At 36.4% G+C, this 19,006-nt stretch overlaps 1 protein-coding gene across 9 annotated transcripts in view; it reads left to right on the forward strand.

The window, feature by feature from the left end:
• The window catches only part of Ptbp3 (polypyrimidine tract binding protein 3), a 97,910-nt gene extending 87,314 nt beyond the window's left edge, over positions 1 to 10,596 (forward strand). For all 9 annotated transcript variants that reach the window (XM_063260745.1, XM_063260748.1, XM_063260750.1 and 6 more), the window contains 4 exons: positions 1,839 to 1,931; positions 2,858 to 3,074; positions 5,239 to 5,316; positions 5,441 to 10,596. In XM_063260745.1, coding sequence (XP_063116815.1) covers positions 1,839 to 1,931; positions 2,858 to 3,074; positions 5,239 to 5,316; positions 5,441 to 5,573 — 521 coding nt within the window. In that variant the 3' untranslated portion in view covers positions 5,574 to 10,596. The remainder of the gene's footprint in view (positions 1 to 1,838; positions 1,932 to 2,857; positions 3,075 to 5,238; positions 5,317 to 5,440) is intronic.
• Positions 10,597 to 19,006: the final 8,410 nt, after the last annotated feature.

Raw genomic sequence — 19,006 nt, forward strand, 5'->3', positions numbered from 1 at the left:
TTATCTTCTAATCTGTTCCATTGATCCTCAGATCTGGTTTGTTTGTATGTTTTGCCAGAACTATGATTTTTTTAAAAATTACAATAGCTCTATAGATAATTTCAAGTCAGGGATTGTGATGTTCGCTGCCTTGCCTTGTTGCCTAGAATTAGTTTGCTGTTCTAGGTCTCTTCTGGTTCCAAATGAATTTTAGGGTTGCTTGCTCTACTCCTGTGAGGAATGCTGTTGGTATTTTGATTGGGATTGCATTAAATCTGCCTAGCAGTTTTGGGAGTATGACCATTATCATTATGTTATTTTTTTTCCTACCCAAGAAAAAGGGGTATCTTTACATTTTCTGATATCCTTTTCAATCTCTTTTTCAGAGTACTATAGTTTTCAACACAAGGTCTTTTACTTCCTTCATTAGAATGATTCCTAATTGCCTTGGTTACTTTTTTCTAGTTGCAAGACAAAATACCCAACATCCAAAATTTAAAAAAGAAAGGTTTATTTAATTAACAGTTTGTGGAGGTTTCGGTCTATAATCAGTTGACTCCAAGGCAAGGTGGCATGGCACACGGGCAATACTTCATGGTAGCCAGAAACAGCAAAGCAACAAGAGCAAGAAGGGTTGGAGAACAAGGCTCTCTTCTACCCTTAAATTGAACACAGATCACCTCTTCTCCAGGGCTGCTGTAGCACTCACAAAATCTCCTTGTCCTCCTATTGCACAGGATGAGGATATTTACAAAGTAAGAACCCTGCTCCTTGCTGAGTGTTAGTTAAACTCCTAAACTTCTCAAGTTAACACAATATATCTACCATAACGCTGAGAACATGTATTCTGATGTAGTTGGAACATTCTGTAGACATCTACTAAGTCCATTTGTTCACAGGTTTTTGTTCAGTTTTGATATTTCTTTTTTTACTTTTTTTTTTTTTTTGTCTTTTTCTTTCTTATCAGTACCAGGGATCGAACTCACGACTGCCTGCTTGCAAGGCAGGCGCTTATGCCGCTGAGCTAAATCCCCAGCCCCAGTTTTGATATTTCTTTGTTGACTTTTTTATCTAGTTGATCTGTTACAATTGTGTTACTGGCAGATTTTTCATGTCTGTTAATATTTGTTGTATATAGTTGGGTCCACTATTATGTGGTGCTTATATATTTGATTGTTACCGCTTTGTCTTAGAATGTTCCCATTGTAGGACATCCTGCCTATAACTCCGTCTATAGATTTAAAATTAAAATGTAATTTGTAAAATGTAATTTTTTCATGCTGGTTATGTAAACAGATCAGTATTGGATAAGGGCTTTATATTCTTTGCATATCCCAGTGACTCATTTTGCTTATATGCTAGGATGGGAGACACACTTCAGAGAGCACTGATACAGAAAAACTGAATATAAATGAGAAATTTAGGAGGCCGTTTTGATAATCTTTACTTGAAATGGTTGCATTTACTATTGTGAGGATAGAGAAAAGTGGAGAAATGTGAGATACATGTATATTATGGAATCGATGGGTGCTAGTGATTGAGTTGAGGTAAAACAGAAATTCAAAGATGACTTGCAGGGGTCTAAGTAGAGTAACTGGATGATAGTGTCATTTATGCACAGAATTAGTTACACTTGAAATGGAGAAGACTAGGGGGTAAATCACTTTGGGACATACTAACATTAAAGTGTTTATGGGAAATTGAAGTGAAAAATTGAGTAGATCTGGAACTTGGAGGCATATGTATTGAAATTGCCATGGTATAATATATAATGAGAAAAGAAACTTTCAGGTATGTAGTAAAATTGATTAAACACTATAAAATCAGGCATTAAATACAATTTTTTTTGTTTTAATTAGGAGTGTATGGTGATGTACATCGAGTGAAGATAATGTTTAATAAAAAGGAAAATGCCTTGGTTCAGATGGCAGATGCAAATCAAGCCCAGCTAGGTACTAATGAGTAGTGGTGATGATGCAAATCTGTTCCTTTTGTATGTGAACTTTCCTTCAAAATGAACACACATGTTTTTAGAAGCAATATCATTTTCTCAGAGTACTACTTGTGGTAAAGTCTTCATTATTTGCATTTGCTTATACTTTAAGATTTAAAAATATTCATTACTCTTTTGTCTGAAGTTCATTTATCTATTTGAGCAATATTGTTAATATTTATAGGTTTCACTCTGAGGTTTTCTTTATTTAAATTTTAACTAATAGATATAACTTACTTTGTTTCATTTGTTAGGTTCATTAACTTCTAAGCCACTCAACAATTCTAGAAAATTAAAAGTTTGAGCAAATGTACTAATGGTGGTACAAGAAGATATAGTTCCACAGCCTTCACTTTTTTTTTTTTTTTTTTTTTTTGTCTTTTTGAGACGAGGTCTCACTATGCAGTTCAGGCTGGCCTTGAGCTCACTTTGTAGCCCGGGCGGGTCTCGAACTCACAACAATCCTCCCACCTCAGCCTCTCAAGTGCTGGGATTACAGACATGAGTTACCACGCCCGACTAACACAGCCTTCACTTTTAAAGTGGCTATTAAAATATTATTATTCAGATTTCTTGAAAAAAAATGCTAGAGTAAGGTAAAGCTAATATATATTCAAAAATGATTTCACGAGTGCTTGTTATGTTCTGGGTATTCTGGCACTTCCTAGCACTCTTGCTTGGAGAGTAGTTATTTTTTGTTTAGTTGTTTTTGTTTTTTGATTATTTCATACAATAAAATGAAGTAACTGAATGCATTCCCTTAAGAGAATATGAATTTAAAACCCTGAAGCTGACTCAATTTTAAAGAATTCAGTGAAAATAATTTCTGGTAAGTTAATCTAATATTACTGAGAAGCCATCTTGATACTTATTTTCTTCCTGTAGCTATGAACCATCTGAGTGGTCAGAGGCTTTATGGAAAAGTGCTCCGTGCTACACTGTCCAAACACCAAACTGTTCAGCTTCCTCGAGAGGGACAGGAAGACCAAGGTCTGACTAAGGATTTCAGCAATAGTCCTTTGCATCGCTTTAAAAAACCTGGCTCTAAAAACTTCCAGAATATTTTTCCACCATCAGCCACGCTGCATCTTTCCAACATTCCGTATGTACCTAATAAGTTATTGATTGAGGTGACTAGTAATCAATAATTCATGGTTTGGGAGACGTAAATACTCTAAAATTATTCTAACTTGGCAGTTGTTTTGGTTACAAATTTCTTACAAGATGGCTTATTTGCCATTGTATCTTAAGGAGATTCTATCTATAGACTAAGTAAAAAATCAGTGTTTTCAAATTTTCTAAAATAACTAGCTGCCTCTCAGTTATGAAAGTGCACAAAGGTAAGTGTTTGCAGAAATATTGCATTGGTATGTAAATGTTCATTACTTGGTAGCAGTAATGACTCTTATGTGACCAACAGTAAAAATCAAATAATTTGAGCCAGGTGTGGTGGCTCACGCCTGTAAAACCAGCACGTGGGAGGCTGAGGTGGGAGGATCATTGCGAGTTGGAGACCAGCCTGGGCTACAAAGTGAGCTCAAGGCCAGTCTGAACTGCATAGCGAGACCCTGTCTTACAAAAAAAAAAAATCAAATAATTTAAATGTAAGAATTTGGTGCTGGATGTGGTAGCACAGAGTTGTAATTCAGGTACTCTGAACTATCTGTAATAATCTTTGAGGTAAAATCATGAATTTCATTTTATTGATGGGACAGAAACTCAGAGTATGTAATTTCTCAAAGTGATGTACCGGCTCAGCAAAGAGTACAGTGTGGGCTCAAGGGCACTGACCCAGCTCTTCTTCTGGGCCATGTACAATGAACAGCTTTGCTCCACCAATCCCTTCTGTCATGGATCTGTCTTGCAACCAGCCGACCTGGATTAAAACCTCTGAAGCCATGAACTAAATTCAACATCTCATCTTTTTAAAAAAAAAAAAAAAAAAAAAGTTTGGAATGGTGGCACAAGCCTGTAATCCAGACTCTGGGGAGGCTGAGACAGGAGGACCACCATGAATTTGTTAGCCTGAGGCTACTCACCAAGACCATGTCTCAAAAACAAAGCAAGAATGTGGCCTCTGATCTTTCTGTTAGCCAGTGACCATTCACCACTATCCTTGCTAGTCAGTTTTGAGAAGATGAGTTTTTTATCAGTTGACTCTCCTCTTTATAGACCCCTGTATTAGTCTTCTGCTGCCACATAACAAATCACTCCAAAATATATCAGTGTAACACAGATAGTAAGTATTCATTATTTAATACTGTTAATGCAAATCAGAAATCCAGAGATGGCTTAGCTTGGTGGGTTTGGCTGAGATCTCTCAAATGGTTACAGTCAAAATGCTGGATAAGGAGGTCTGGTGATGATGATATAGTTCAGTGGTAGATCATGTTCATAACCTGCACAAGTACCTGGGTTCATTTATCAGCACAGTGCCCCAAAATAAAGAAGCTCTAGGCAAGAGTAGAGTCATCTGAGGAAGAATACCATCATTTCTTTGCTGTCCTAAGGGTTAGGAAGTATGTACACTGTTTCTGTATTCACTTTTGGAGACATAAGTTAATTGGGACCATCTTAGAACCTGACTACCACGTATCCACATAAAGTATCACCCTGAAAATAATTAAAAATGTAGAACTGTAGAATATAACAAAGTCAGAGCTAGGGATGTAACTTTGGAAATACTAGTTAATTACTGAGCCAGTTCTATAGTAAACACTTTAAAAGAGCATATACAGAAATTTTTTTTTTTACCTTTTTACACTTGTCACTGTCTAGCCAAAATTGAGACAGGCCCAGTATAGCAGCAGACACTTTAAATCCCAGCTGCTTAGGAGGCTGAGATAAGAGAATCACAAGTTCAAGAGAAGTCTGGGAAATTTAGCAAGGCACTGTACCAAAATAAAAATGGCTGGGGGCTGGGGATTTAGCTCAGCGGCGTAAGTGCCTGCCTTGCAAGCAGGCAGTCGTGAGTTCGATCCCCGGTACCGATAAAAAGGAAAAAGACAAAAAAAAAAAAAAAAAAAGTGGCTGACAATACAGCTTAGTGGTAGAGCAGCACCCCTTTAAGAAAAAAAAGGCAAAATTCTATTGTTTGAAGTAATTTGTCTGTCCTAAGACTCTTTCTAGCCATTTTCAAATCATGTCTTTATTACATGACTCAGTAATTCTGTTCAACTACAAAATAATCTAGAGGTGACTCAAATTAATCTTTGCTTCATTTGAGAATTAAGGCTAATGTAATTAATGTTCTGATGTTTTCACAGCCCTTCTGTTACAATGGATGATCTGAAGAACCTTTTCACAGAGGCTGGGTGTTCAGTGAAGGCTTTTAAATTCTTTCAGTAAGTCTTTGCTTGCAAGAGGCACATTAACATTGTTTGAAATGTTTTGTAAATGAAGTCTTCTGGTGGAAGGAGGAAATACGGAAACAAAATTAATTCTAAATACTTTTTATGCTATTTTCAGGAAAGATCGCAAAATGGCACTCATTCAGTTAGGATCTGTGGAAGAAGCAATCCAGGCCCTCATTGAACTTCATAATCATGATCTTGGAGAAAATCACCACCTCAGAGTTTCCTTCTCAAAATCTACTATCTGACTTTTCTGTGAATTTTTCTCCTAAAACTGGACCATAATTTCAGTTACACCTTCAGACACAGACTGAAGCAGCTCAAGACCAACTCTGCCTCTTTCACAAAAATAACTTGGAGTTTAATATTCAAGTGTATTAAAAACATGGGATATTCTTTTTCTTTTCTTTTTCCCCCTGCCATTTTCTAATCAGAAGTTTGTTTCCCTTTCTACTGTGGTTTCTATGAAAGTATAACTGCAGGATAAAAGTGTTTTTGGTAATTTAATTCCCCACATTAAATTAGATTTTAAGAGGACAGACTATTTTAGTTTGAGTTCAAATCAGCCTTACATAACATTTCTAAACTCCTTTGTACTTCACATATGGACTTTTAAAAAATTACTTGATGTAAGTAATTTAAATCACTTAAAACCAAGTTTTTAACTTTAAGATTCAAAAGTTTGACCCCAGTGGGAAATTATGTTCACTTTTAAATTATGTCAAATATTTGCCGTACATTGATGATTGTTAGACATAAAGAAAAGTTTATTACAAGCAGATTTATAAACATTGCATGTTTTCTTTCTATAATTTCCTTTTTAACTGTATGACACTCCTTCAAATAATGCATTATCTTTTTAGGACTATTTGGTACAATGAAGTGTCTCAACTGTGCCCAGGGAAATTAAGTTAAATCGAACTAGGATATATTAAGATATCAGAATAATAATTTTATTAGAAAAATCATGTCTTAAATCTCAAAATGACACTTTTTGTTGAGTAATATAAATGTGGTATTGGAAAATTTGAAAAAAGTAATCCTACTTATAAACTACTTTTTTATAATTGTTTTCAGAAAAAAGTTTACAGTCTTATGGAAAATATTCAGGTCTATCATATGGTTTGACAGATTTTTTAAAAGTTATTTTTGGTAAGGTCTTCTTTTAGAAAAAAATTAATCTCAAGGGTTTTTTGTACCACTATAATCTCTAATACTTATTCAGAATTACTGTGTATTTACTTAATTTCTTATTATGTGCCTTATTATGTGCTTAAGATACAATAGGTTAGAATTTTATCTAAATATCTTGAAAGCTATATTGTGGGCTTGGTGAGCATTTTGTTTTCTCTTTCACTGTTTTGGTAAGGATTTTTAAAGTTTTTTTCATTGCAGTTTCAAGTGGTTTTCAATAAGTAATAGTTTTTATTCCAATTTTTGGTGCTTTGGTGCAGAGATGGGGAAGGGAAGGGTGAATAGTTTGGGGAATACTCAATGCACACTTGTAGGCCTCTGCATTGTGACTGGTAATGATTGTTGCCAGTTATCACACACCAATTTGGGGCTGTGGAATGCAATCTCAGTTTCTGAATCTTGTCTAATCATTATTGCCCATCAGAATTTGTCTCAGGATTACTTGGTTCTTCTCAGTACTCAAGTGAGAACTTGCTTTTCTTTGTTAAAGTAACTTACTGAATGCTCACATACTTAGGAGTATGAGAAGGTGGGTTATTTTTTATACTATGTTCCTTTTTCTATTTTGGGTTGAATGTAAGAGTGCATTTTAATGTTGCTTCAGTGATTGTATAATGTAAAATTATTTCTTTTTAACAAACCATTTCTGTTAATTACTCCTTCAGTGCTTGATCAGATTTTTTAAGATGAATTTATCAAAGGGATCAACTTTATCCACCCCTTTTACACTTTTTGTATTTTTTTAAGTGGTTCATCTCAACTTTAAAAAGAGTATCTCAGTCTTTCTGCTGTATTCCAGTCATTAATTTGAACATAGGGAGGTTTTTAATAATAGAAATTTTACAAAAAATTAAAAGACTTACAAAAAATTAAAAGAAAGAATTATAAACAGTCAACACTGAGCAACAGTTAATTGGTAAAATAGGAAAGATGACACTGACTTTTCAAGTGGATCAGTTTACTATTGGTTGAATAGATAAGCATGATCATTTACACAGCTGAGATTTTTACCCCTCCACTTTTGAAATATATTTTTAGCTGCACAATGACTAGAGAAAGAGGAAGGAAAAATTGAGAAACCTCCCCAAATCTGTTTTTTATTTCCTTCTACACAGGCATTGTTATAATTTTCAGTGGCATGTTAAATTTGGATTACTTCATTTTCTTTGATTTGGGAATTACTGTGTAATTTATTAATTCATGATTCTCATAACATCCAGCATAAGTGTAGCAAAAGTTACTGATAGCAGAAGGTAAATCATAATAGTGTTTGAATGTAATTTTGAAGCAGGAGATGGCCTTTAAATAAATCTGAGAGAGAACATTTGAATCCTTTTCAGGGATTTGTGTAGATATGTGTGTGTGCGCGTGTGTGTTTGCGCTTGTGTGTGTATATAAATAAGTGTATATACATACATGCGTCCTTCTAATGTTGTATATACATATGCACATTACATACATTTTAATTTATTGACAAAGAATAACCAAATTAAGATTTGGAAAAGTGGAATAGTCTTGTTTTTAAAAGAGCATGTTTGAAGCCATCAGATTGTGTCTGAAATTAGCTATAGCACATGGATGTTGTCCATATTGAGCTCTTCGCTGTTTGAATTGTAGAGGTCTACAGTATTTGTGTTGGCATAGTTTTTGTAAAAAGATTTAAACATATCAGGGTGGTGGAAAAACTTTGGCATGCATTTACTCAATATCTGCTAGGCAGTGGTTTATTTTTGCTGTTGATTTGCCATAGTATCCTAATTTTATTTACTTTATTTTAAGGAATATTGGTGTAGCACTTTTTGAAGTATTTTGACTTCTACACAAAGTATATATATTCAGAACTTTAAAAAATAGCAGTACACATTTAATAGTAGCAATCTATGCCAAAATGTTTTAAGATTTGAATAACTGGGATGGTAGTAAAATGTTTTATATAAGATATAAGTAGCAAAATGACCTAATTGATAATTTACTGGAGAATATCAGGATTACCTTGTAGCACCTACAGAATGCCATAAATTATTTAAGTCTAAATATTAGCATCTGTTAATTGTAGCAATGTTTGAACTTATTTTTTACAGCCAAATTTCCGCCTGCCCGACTCCTCAAGAGAGCAGGGTTTCTTTAGGCCCACCTGCTATGTTGATCCTAGGTTCTGCTCCAGTTGAAGAATTAGCTGTCATTATCTCTTTGTTCAGTTTTGTAGAAACTTTTCAAATACTCCTTGTCATAAGATCACTGTCTATATTTGAATATATTGTTATGAAGTTTCTTTTCTATTTTCATTAAATATTTTTTGGACAAAAATGTGACGAACTTGACAGTATGTGTCTTTTTTTCCCCACTTTGGCCCAGATGAGTCACTATTCACCAAACTATCAACATTTTAGAAAACCTAATGTGTACTGCTATTTTTAAACCAAAAAGAGAGAGCAACTATGGATAAAGCATTTTTCTTAGCCTTTCCTTTGTCTTAGTATGTTGCTAATGAGAATAAAACTGCCAGATCTAAATATTCTACTTTTGTGCTATAACAAATACAATTTAGATTTACAAAATTTTGAAGTATAGCTCAGCTGTCTTTGAAAGGAATTGTGTTGTTTTCTATAAGACTACTCATGGTCTTTTTTCAGAGCAAATTCTGACAGTTGTGAATGGTTTAAAAAGTAAGAAATTACTAAAATCCTAATTTGGGGGGTTTTATAAAAGAGAAAAACGAAACAGGACCAAAGTCTGTGTGCCTTCTTCAATAGTCTTAATTGACCTTTTCTTCCTATTTGAGACTGGGGTAGTCAGTATTCTGGTTTTCAGGAGATTTATGTACTGCGTAGTTTTAAGAGAATGTTACCCCACAAACTAGTTATACAAGCAAATAATTGTAACTATAAATGCATTCTCAGTTACACTTTTGCCTTTTATCACATAATATTCATTATAGAGCTTGTGCTGGTTCAGGAACAGAACTGCTCCAAATCTTTGTGATAGTCACCTTCGTTTTTGCAACCTGAGGTATATGTTCCAGAGAACAGGGACATTTGTCTGGTTCAGTGACCTTGGTGTCATAAATTGAAAGCTGCTTAAGGCAAGCTTAACAATGTCAATGGATTTTTTTGTTGTTTTTCACTTGTTGGATTTATAAAGTAGTTGTAATAACATTTAATTAGCTATTTTTTGGTGTCATTAAAAAAATCATACTGTGGCCCTTCTTCTTTTTTTTTTTTTTTTTTTTTCTTTCATTTCCATTGTTACTCGGGTCTTTCACAAGTTCATCCCACATCTGGAAATTACTAGTTACAAAGATTGTTGACCAGGCAAGATTTTATATCAAAATGTCACCTCATTGCTCTGACCAAAGACTGACTCTTCTGGTTTTAACTCCTCTACTAAGCATTTTCCCCAAGCTCCTTTCTGAAAGACCCAGTGCAAAGCGGCCTTTACTTTCTATTTCCTATTGGTGAATAGACTACTTAGAGAAAATGGGAGTTTAAACATGAACAGAATGGATTAGGATGACAAGAGTTCGATGGGCATTTTCAGTACTGTATTCAGAAAAAAAAAAAATAGCACAGCTAGGAGCCTGTGACATTGTCTTGTGTTTTACGTGGTCTGTTCATAAAATTCCCTTTTTCAGTTTGTCAGAATGTTCATCTAACAAAGAAAATGCTGTAAATATTTGTAACAACTTTTTTTTAACAAGGCCAAAAAAAGAAAAAAAAAGGTTTTTGGGAACAAGTTAACATATAGTGGTTTTATATAAAACATCAATTGTCTTGTATATTTTGATAAGCAGCAGTACCAGCTTTCATTTGTAATACGGTTTGTGGAATTGGGGAAAAAAGGATTCCGTGATCGTTGAAGTGAATTATGTTATAAATGCAAAGAGAAGATAAAATATTAAAAACATATTTTCTAAATGCGTAGTGCATGGTTAATTCAAGCTTCTGTACACTACAGTATATTCCATTTTCCTTAAGTTTGTATATTTGCTATTACTTGATATCTCTAATCTCTTTTCCTAACAGTGTAGCATTGTAGCATGCCTTTTAATAAATGTCATAGCATCTGTACTCTCTTAAATTTTTTGTGTTCTCGTATGTACTTTGGGTTTCCCTTGTCTTATCTGTAATTCCAATGGTGTCGTATTTTCTTCTTCTTTCTATAGTAATCTTTCTCAGCTTGTTAGAATATAAACACATATTCAAGCAACTTTAAAAACAAAACATTAACTGTTGCTCTTTTAATTTAGAGGTAATTCTTATTCTGAGGAGCAGAGTGCTTTTCTAATCTTTTTATAATGCACTTTTTGGTTGATTCTCCCTTTGGTTATAAATACATGTTAGTATGTGTCCTTCCTCTTCTACTCTTCCCTTCCCCTCCAGGACCTTCCCCCTTACCCCCTCTTTTCGCCCCTTCAGCCACTGTCTCCTGTATGTACCAGGCCAAATTAGAATTGCAGTGCTATTTCCAATTTGGTTCAACTTTTGGCTTCCCTATAGCATTAGTATACCCACACTTTAAGACATAAAGTGTGGTCTCAAACTGAGTTTCATTCTTTTTAGTTAAAAGTTGATATAGTTACCAACTGTCTACCTATTGTGTTTGCTCAGAGAAATATTTCACATCTTGTTTAAAGAATTGCTGGATTAGGGGCTGGGGATTTACCTCAGTGGCGCAAGCGCACGGTGGTGAGTTCAATCCCTGTACCGATAAAAAAAAAAAAAAAAAAGAATTGCTGGATTACAGGAGTCTTAAGTGGCTTGTGTGCCCTTTTCTCCTTTCTTTTCCTTTTTTCTTTCCCTTTCCATCTTTCATTCTTTTTCACCCTCATATTCCCCTTCTTTCCTCACCAACCACTCTCCTGATTCCTGTCTCCTGTGTCTTGTCTTGTCTTTCTTGTTGCTGGCTAGATAGCCAGGACTGGACTTGAGCTCAAGATCATCCTGCCCCACTCAACTCCCCAAGTGTTAGGGTTGCAGGCATGTGCCATCATGTCCATTCTAGGCATATTTAGGTGTTTTATTCCAAGATCTCTTAAAGTAGAAGTTTATTTTTAATAGAACAAAAATGTTAGGTAATCATTACTGGTTACTAGATGTAAAATTTCCTAACTCCTAAATGTCACTAGGTAGGTAACTAGTACTTTTTTTTTTTTTTTTAAATAGGCTCTAAGTTTCTCAGACTTGAGTTTTAGTCTACAACCCTCTTTTCCCAGTGTCCCAGAGTATTGGGATAACAGGTATGCAACACCACACCCAGCTTTAGCATAAGAGATGTTCTTACTGGAAAAAGGTAAATAACCATCTGGCCAAGTGAAGCTTTTATATGTAATTTGATTAATTGATTGAGAAGTGTTTATATAGCAGAGGATTTATAATCATCACCAAGTCCTTATGCATAAAAGATCCCAAGAAATCATCCCATTAAATTTTAAAGTGATTGTGGAGTCTACACCAGAATCCAAATCCCTGTGACTTTATCTGGTGCTCTGTGTCACATTCAGCTGTCACTGTTCTGTACTGCCAAGTGCTTCCAGCGTTTTGATTTGAAGGTCTACAAGATTAAATAAGGTACGTAGGTACTCTGAAAACTACCAAAATCATCATAAAGACATTAAGTACATGGTGGGAGTACTTCTACTGAAAGAAAAACTGCCTATCTACTGCAGAATTTGAATTAATTGACATCATAAATCTATGATGGCGGTCCTATCATAAATTTAAGAAAATCGGAATTTTTAAAATATGTTTTAAAACATAGTTCTAGAGGCTAGAAATCCAAGATGGAGTAAGTAGTGTTGATTTCTTCCAGTGCCCCTCTCCTTGGTTTGTAGATCTCTGTTATATTTTCCTTATACTTTCTCATGGTTTTTGCTCCGTTTGTGTCTGTGTCCCAATCTCATAACAGTCACAGTGGGCTTAGGGACCACTCATATGAGCAGTTTTTCACTTTAATTACTTCTTTAAATACCTTGTCTCCAGTACAGGCAAAATCAGAGTTATTGGAAGAGAGACTAAACATGAATTGGGATGGGAAGAGCACACCATTCACCCCATTCCCCTGTTTTAACAGAAGTTACTCAGCTTACCAGATACTGATTGTGCCAACACTTGAGTTAGGTGCCAGGAAAATGAGAGTAAGGACAGGGTGACTTACTGTTTAGGAATATAGTGACCTTCAATTGTACTAGAAATGTCAGCCCATGTCCATAAATCAAATAACTGAATTCCTATCTTAAGTAGGAGGCTCCAAAAATGGATCACAAAATCTTAGTCTTAATTCAAGTAACTGAAACGATCCTACAACTAGTTATATAGGAATACATTGTTACAATAGACGCTTTTTTTTTTTTTTAATTGGTACCAGGGATCGAGCTCAAGACTGCTTGCTTGCAAGGCAGGCGCTTATGCCGCTGAGCTAAATCCCCAGCCCCCAGGAAGAGTTACCTTTGAACAAAAGAAAGCTGATACTGTCTAAAAATGTTAAAGTAGATGTTCAGGCAAAAGACATTACTAGAGATGAGATAGAGTAATGGAATACTTTGTAATGTTGCAGATTAAAAAAAAATCTCAAAACTACATGGAAGGAGGGAGGGGATTTAGCTCAGCAGCATAAGCGCCTGACTGGCAAGTACAAAGTCAAGAGTTCGATCCCTGGAACCAGAAAAAAAAAAATACATGGAAGAATTTGGGATATGTGATCTTGAACAAAGGTAGCCATACCCCAAAAAATGTGTAATATATAATTTTATTTAAATGAAGTTCAAAAACAGGGCAATAAGATGTTTGTAAAAGGATATGAGGGAAATTTCTGGTATCTGGTTACTTGTTAGCTTTTATGTCAGTTACCCAAGAATGTGTATTTTTTGATGATAAATTGAATGTTTATTACATTTGAGGTTTGTGTATTTGTATGATACATTCAAGTAACAGGATTTAATTATTGTATTAAGGGGCTGTAAACCAGTCCCCCGATTCAGTACCGTATCCTACCCAGTAATACCACATTTAAAAAAAGGGGTGGGGTGGGGATTTAGCTCAGCGGCATAAGCGCCTGCCTTGCAAGTGTGTGGTCGTAAGTTCAATCCCCGGTACCAATAAAAAAGAAAAAGAAAAAAAAAACACAAAAGAACTGAGTTTTATGATGAAAGTCCCCTTGTATGTGTAGATACCCGTATTGCATTTCTCTTAATTATGGAATGCCTACAAGGAAAATAGTTCACTGACAAAACATGAACCATGTCCTCAAATACCACCTTCGAAACAGTTTTCTACTTAACTATATTCAGGCAAGATGTGACTAATACATTTCAGTTGGTTTTGCTACCATAAGCCTGACCTGGAATATTTGCTTAATTTCTAACAAGAGAAACCAGAAAGTCCTACATAACTATAGCGTTACAAGAGGAGACTGTGGAAACCTTAAACTTACCACAAGATTTTTTTAATAGTATACAGTTTTACAAGATACTCCCTTTTTACAAGTGTGTTTTCACACATGGCTATAACATTTTGGTCATATCCATCCTCCCATCGCTGTCCCTCACACCTCTTCCCTTTATTCCCTTATTTCTTGCCTTTTGTCCAAGTCTCCCTTTTTTTTTTTTTTTCTTTTAATCGGAACGGGGGATCGAACTCACTACCATGCGCTTGCAAAACAGGCACTTATGCCACTGAGCTAAATCCCCAGCCCCAAGTCTTCCTTCTATCGCCATAGTTGTTTTTTGTTTTTTTGAACATTCATGTATTAGGGGAAACACATCTTTACATTTCTGAGTCTGGATCATTTAACATGATTCCCAGTTCCATCCACTTGCTTGGAGTGACATGTTTTTCTCTTAAATACCTCCTATCTTTAAGAAATTATAAATACATGTATTATATCCATATGATGCTATGTCTATATGTCATACTTATACCCATATCAGCTCTTGGAACCTGTGTCCCTATAGTGTGCTATCTGAATTTCTCTGAGATACATACCAAGAAGTGGTATAGTAAGATTATATGATAGTTCTAGTTTAGATCATCCTTACTGATTTACCTAGTGGCCCTACTAATTTACATTCCCACCAGCAATATAGAAAGGTTGTCTCCCCCAGCATCATCTTTAGCATTTATTGTTTATAGCCTTTATGACTGGTATGAGGTGATATTTTGATTTACATTTCCTAGTGGCTGAAGACATTGCCACTTTCTCATATGCTTATTGACCATTTGCAGCTCTTTTGAGAAGTGATTGCAATTTCTTTTCTCATTTATTGAATGAGCTATTTGGGGTTTTGTTTTCCTTTATATATTCTAGATGTTGCTCCTTTGTTGGAAGAGTAGCTGGCAAAGATTTCCTCGGTTCTGTGTGGGCTGTGTCCACTGCTGGTGGTTTCCTTTGCTGTGTGGAAACATTTTAATGTAACATAGTCCCATTTGTTGATTCTTGCTGTTATTTCTTGTTCTATTGAAGTTCTATTCAGGAAATCTTTGTGGCTATGATTTTTAAGTGTTGCCCCTGTGTTTTAGCAGTTTCAGAGTTTTAGGTCTTACGCTGAGGTCTTTGATTATTTTTAATTGACTTTTTTGTACAGGGTGAAATGTAGGAATCTGTTTCCTGGATGTGGGTATCCAGTTTTCCAGCACCATTTGCTAAAGAGGCTGTCTGTCCCCAGCATTTCGTTTTTGCTTGTTAGTAATTAGACAGTAGTTATTTAGATAGCTGTTGTGTCAATGTTTGTGTGTTCTCTGTACCAGTCTATGTGTCTGTTTTTGTGCCTATATGATGTTAGTTTTCTCGCTGTTATTTTTGTAGTATGGATACTTTTTTTTTTTTTTTTTTGGTCTTTTTCATTTTTGTCAATATGTTTTGTTTTTTTCTTTTTTTGTCTTTTTCATTTTTACCAGTACCAGGGATCGAATTCATGACCGCCTGCTTACAAGGCAGGTGCTTATGCCGCTGAGCTAAATCCCCAGCCCCCATCGATACATATTTTTAACAGTGGCAAAATTTTACATTATTAAAGATAGGAAAAAATCAGGCTCTACAGGGCAAGTTTGGGCCAAGTAAAACTTGGGAAAAAAATTTTAAGTATACCCTACAGCGTGAGGTAGTTACCATGAAGAGACACATTAGCCTATTTTTGTCGTATATTTTGAAATCAGGTATTGTGAATCTTGAGTTGCTCCATATTCTTGAGACAGGTACTTGATCTATAGTCCAGGCTGGCCTTGAATTCACTATGTGGCCCAGGCTGGCCTAAATCTCGTGGTCTCCTGCCTTAGCTTCCTAAATGCTGGGATTACAAGTGCAAGCCACCATTCCCTCCTGTTCTGCCCCTCCCTGACTTTAGCATCTGCCTCATCCCCTCATTATTAGAGATGGCTTCCCTGGGTCCTGATATTGCAGGTACATTGAGGAAAGAGGAAGACGGACACGGCCAGTTATGTCTGCTGGTATCCACAGGAAGTCATGAGGTCCTCCTTACTGCTGTAGATTAGTCAGCTCTCTGTTATATAACAAATGCCTGAGAGAAACAACCTTTTTAAAAAGAAGTTTGTTTTGACTCACAGTTTTGGAGATTTCTGCCCATGTTCAGATGGCCCCATCACTTTGGGGCAGCTCATCATGACCTCAGGCTTTATAATAAAAGGAGAGCACTCCCCACAGAGTTCTTCCACCTCCTGTAGAGTCACTCTGGGACCATGAACACATGGGCCTTTGGGCGATATTCTAGATCCAAACCAGAACGAGCTCATTGGCTAAAACAGTGTTCTGTGGTCATCTAGCTACAAGAGACCAGGAACACAGTTTTCCATCTTTGATGTTAGACATAGGAAGAGAAAAGGAGATTTGGAAGGAATGCGGGGGAGGTCAGCCCCAAGTGATTGCCACAAAGTAAAGATGGTGCTGCTGGCACAGAGGAGCCTGTGCAGACAGCTAGATTCCTTATGCTGCTAGCCTCTTTTTTCTCAGCACTTTTTTGCACTTAAAATTTGCTTTCCAACTCCCTGCATTCCTCCAGCCTCAGCCTCCCAAGTGCTGGGATTACAGGTGTGCCACCACAACTGGCTCAACTCTTTTGTAAAATTTAAGAAAGCAAAGCAAAAAAGGATAGAAATGATACAGAATTTCAAAAAATAGGAAATTAATATATTGCATAGTGTTAACTTAGAAGTAGTTATTCAGGTTACAAAGTTTAGGAATGAGCCGGGTGTCGTGGCTGTAATCCCAGCACTCAGGAGGCTGAGGCAGGAGAATCGGTGGGAGTTCGAGACCAGCCTTGGCTATTAAGTGAGCTCAAGGCCAACCTGAACTGCATAGAGAGACCCTGCCTCAAAAAGAAAAAAAAAAAATTAGGCATGAAAAAAGGATTAAACAAGCAAATGAAAGCACAAACTTCTTTTGGATGAACAGATTAGCAGTCTAGCTAGCTATCTTGTATATATATACATACATACATAAATATGTATACCTATAATCTTTTCCATCTTCTTTCTTCCTCAGCTCTTTTAGCCTTGATAAACACACTAATCTCATACCTTCCTTTGGGTCGTTAGAAGTTTCAAATAATGCATGCATTGAGACTGAACAAGACAACAGTGATTTTCCAGAATGGATATATTTTGGATTTTAGAAGTGCATGTTTTTCAGCCTTCCTACTGGTGTGTTAACTAATGTAAACACTGAGGGTAGTGGCTTGTTGGGAGGCTTGCAGTGTGGAGGCAGAGCATTTCAAACCACACCTGCCATCTCGTTTACACACCTGGGATGCAGACAAATCAGCTTAGCAAAATTTGCTTGATGGAAGTGATAAAATGACAAACAGGCGCTTCTCTGCCTTCTCCCTAAGTCCCCAGCGCTTTTCTAAACATTTTCTTATGCAGTTGACTCAAATTTGTATCCCTTTAAACCTCTCTTGAAGCTTTTTCTGGCATAGAGTATAAGAGAGAAAGAGTTTCCCACTGGAGTCTTGCGGAGGAAATGTGGGTCTTCCCTAGACACAGAAAGTTCCAGTTCCCGTGTGGGCTGGATGAGATTGGGACTTGTTTTTCTTGGTCATTAATGTCAAAATCTTTAGAACATCATTAAAATGAGGAAATGAAAAGACATTTTCAAATTAATTTGAATTCAAAAGTGGCTTTGTGTTATAAATGTTGAAAGGAACCAGATTGGTATTTTGAGTCTCCGTATTTGAGATTCTGAAGTCTTCAGAGTCAACCCTGTTCCAAACAAAACAACGTCAATTGCAAATTAACCTTTTTGATAAGTTTGAAAACATTATCGTCATCCCAAAGCAGGGCAAATTTAGCCAAGTGACTTTGACCATCCACATATTTAGTATGAGATTGAAGAAATTTGTACATATTTAGCCTTGGCATTCAAGCATTCACAGAAACAGGCAGATAAATGTATCTCCCTGTCTTGCTTGCCTTCAGCAACCTACTGGGAAGTCTAAAACTTAGCCTCATTTCCTTGTCTTTTTTCTTTTTCTTTTTCTTTTTTTTTTTTTTTTTTCCTTGTCTTTTTTCTGTTTCCCTCTTGGGTTCGTTCCCTGCTTGTTCCTTATTCCTTCCTTCCTTCAACTCCATTACTCTGTAGGAATTGTCAGCTTGATAGCATTAAAAGGTCGGGCCTTTTCTTTCCCTTGTTTCTGTCTCTGTCTGTGTCTGTCTGTCTGTCTCTCTCTGCCCTTCTCACCCATTTTCTTTTTGGAAATCACAGAGTTATAGTCCTTTTTAATTCCATTTATTTATTTTTGGTTTTTTGAGACAAAGTCTTAACTGTGTATCCCAGGCTGACCTCAGACTCTCAGCACTGCCATGGCCTCCCAGTGCTGGAATTACAGGCATGGGCCACTCCCTCAGGACTCTGCCCTGTAATGGGATCAAAGTTCCAGTAAGGAGACTTCATGCAGCACTCCTGAGCTTATTCTTTCAGTCTCTGCTCTGCCCTCCTGCCATGTGAGGACATAGAAATAAGACCCTCGCCAGATACCTGAGGCTTGACCTCTAATACTATAGCTCCAGAACTGTGATAAAAATACTTTTTTGTTTATTTCAAAACAGGATCTTGCTGTGTAGCCCAGGCTGGCCTTGCAGTCATGATTCTTTTGCCTTGAGCCTCCTTACTTCTGAGATTATGAGCATGTGCGACCTCTGCACCCAGCTCTAAAATGAGTCACTGTCCATTTCCAGGTATTTTGCTGCAGCAGCACGAAACAAGCCAGTCACCTCTCTATTACCCATTCCCGCTTACTCTTCCATCTCCTGTGTTCTGTTGCCTCCCAACCCTTTGAATGTGCTCAAGCTTTTCTCATTTCGAAACAGAAATAGGCGACCCATGTCTGTAACCCCAGCACTCTGGGAGGCTGAGGCAGAAGGACTGCAGCAAGTTCAAGCCCAGCCTGGGCAATTTAGTGACCTAACAAGACTCTTGTCTCAAAGTAAAAACTAAAAAATATTGGGGGTATAACTGAGTGTGGGGTTTTGAGTTCAACCCT

This window comes from Cavia porcellus, unplaced genomic scaffold (genome assembly GCF_034190915.1).
Source record: "Cavia porcellus strain 051 isolate PalLab524CR breed Dunkin Hartley unplaced genomic scaffold, mCavPor4.1 scaffold_1, whole genome shotgun sequence".
Classification (NCBI taxonomy): Eukaryota; Metazoa; Chordata; class Mammalia; order Rodentia; family Caviidae; genus Cavia; species Cavia porcellus.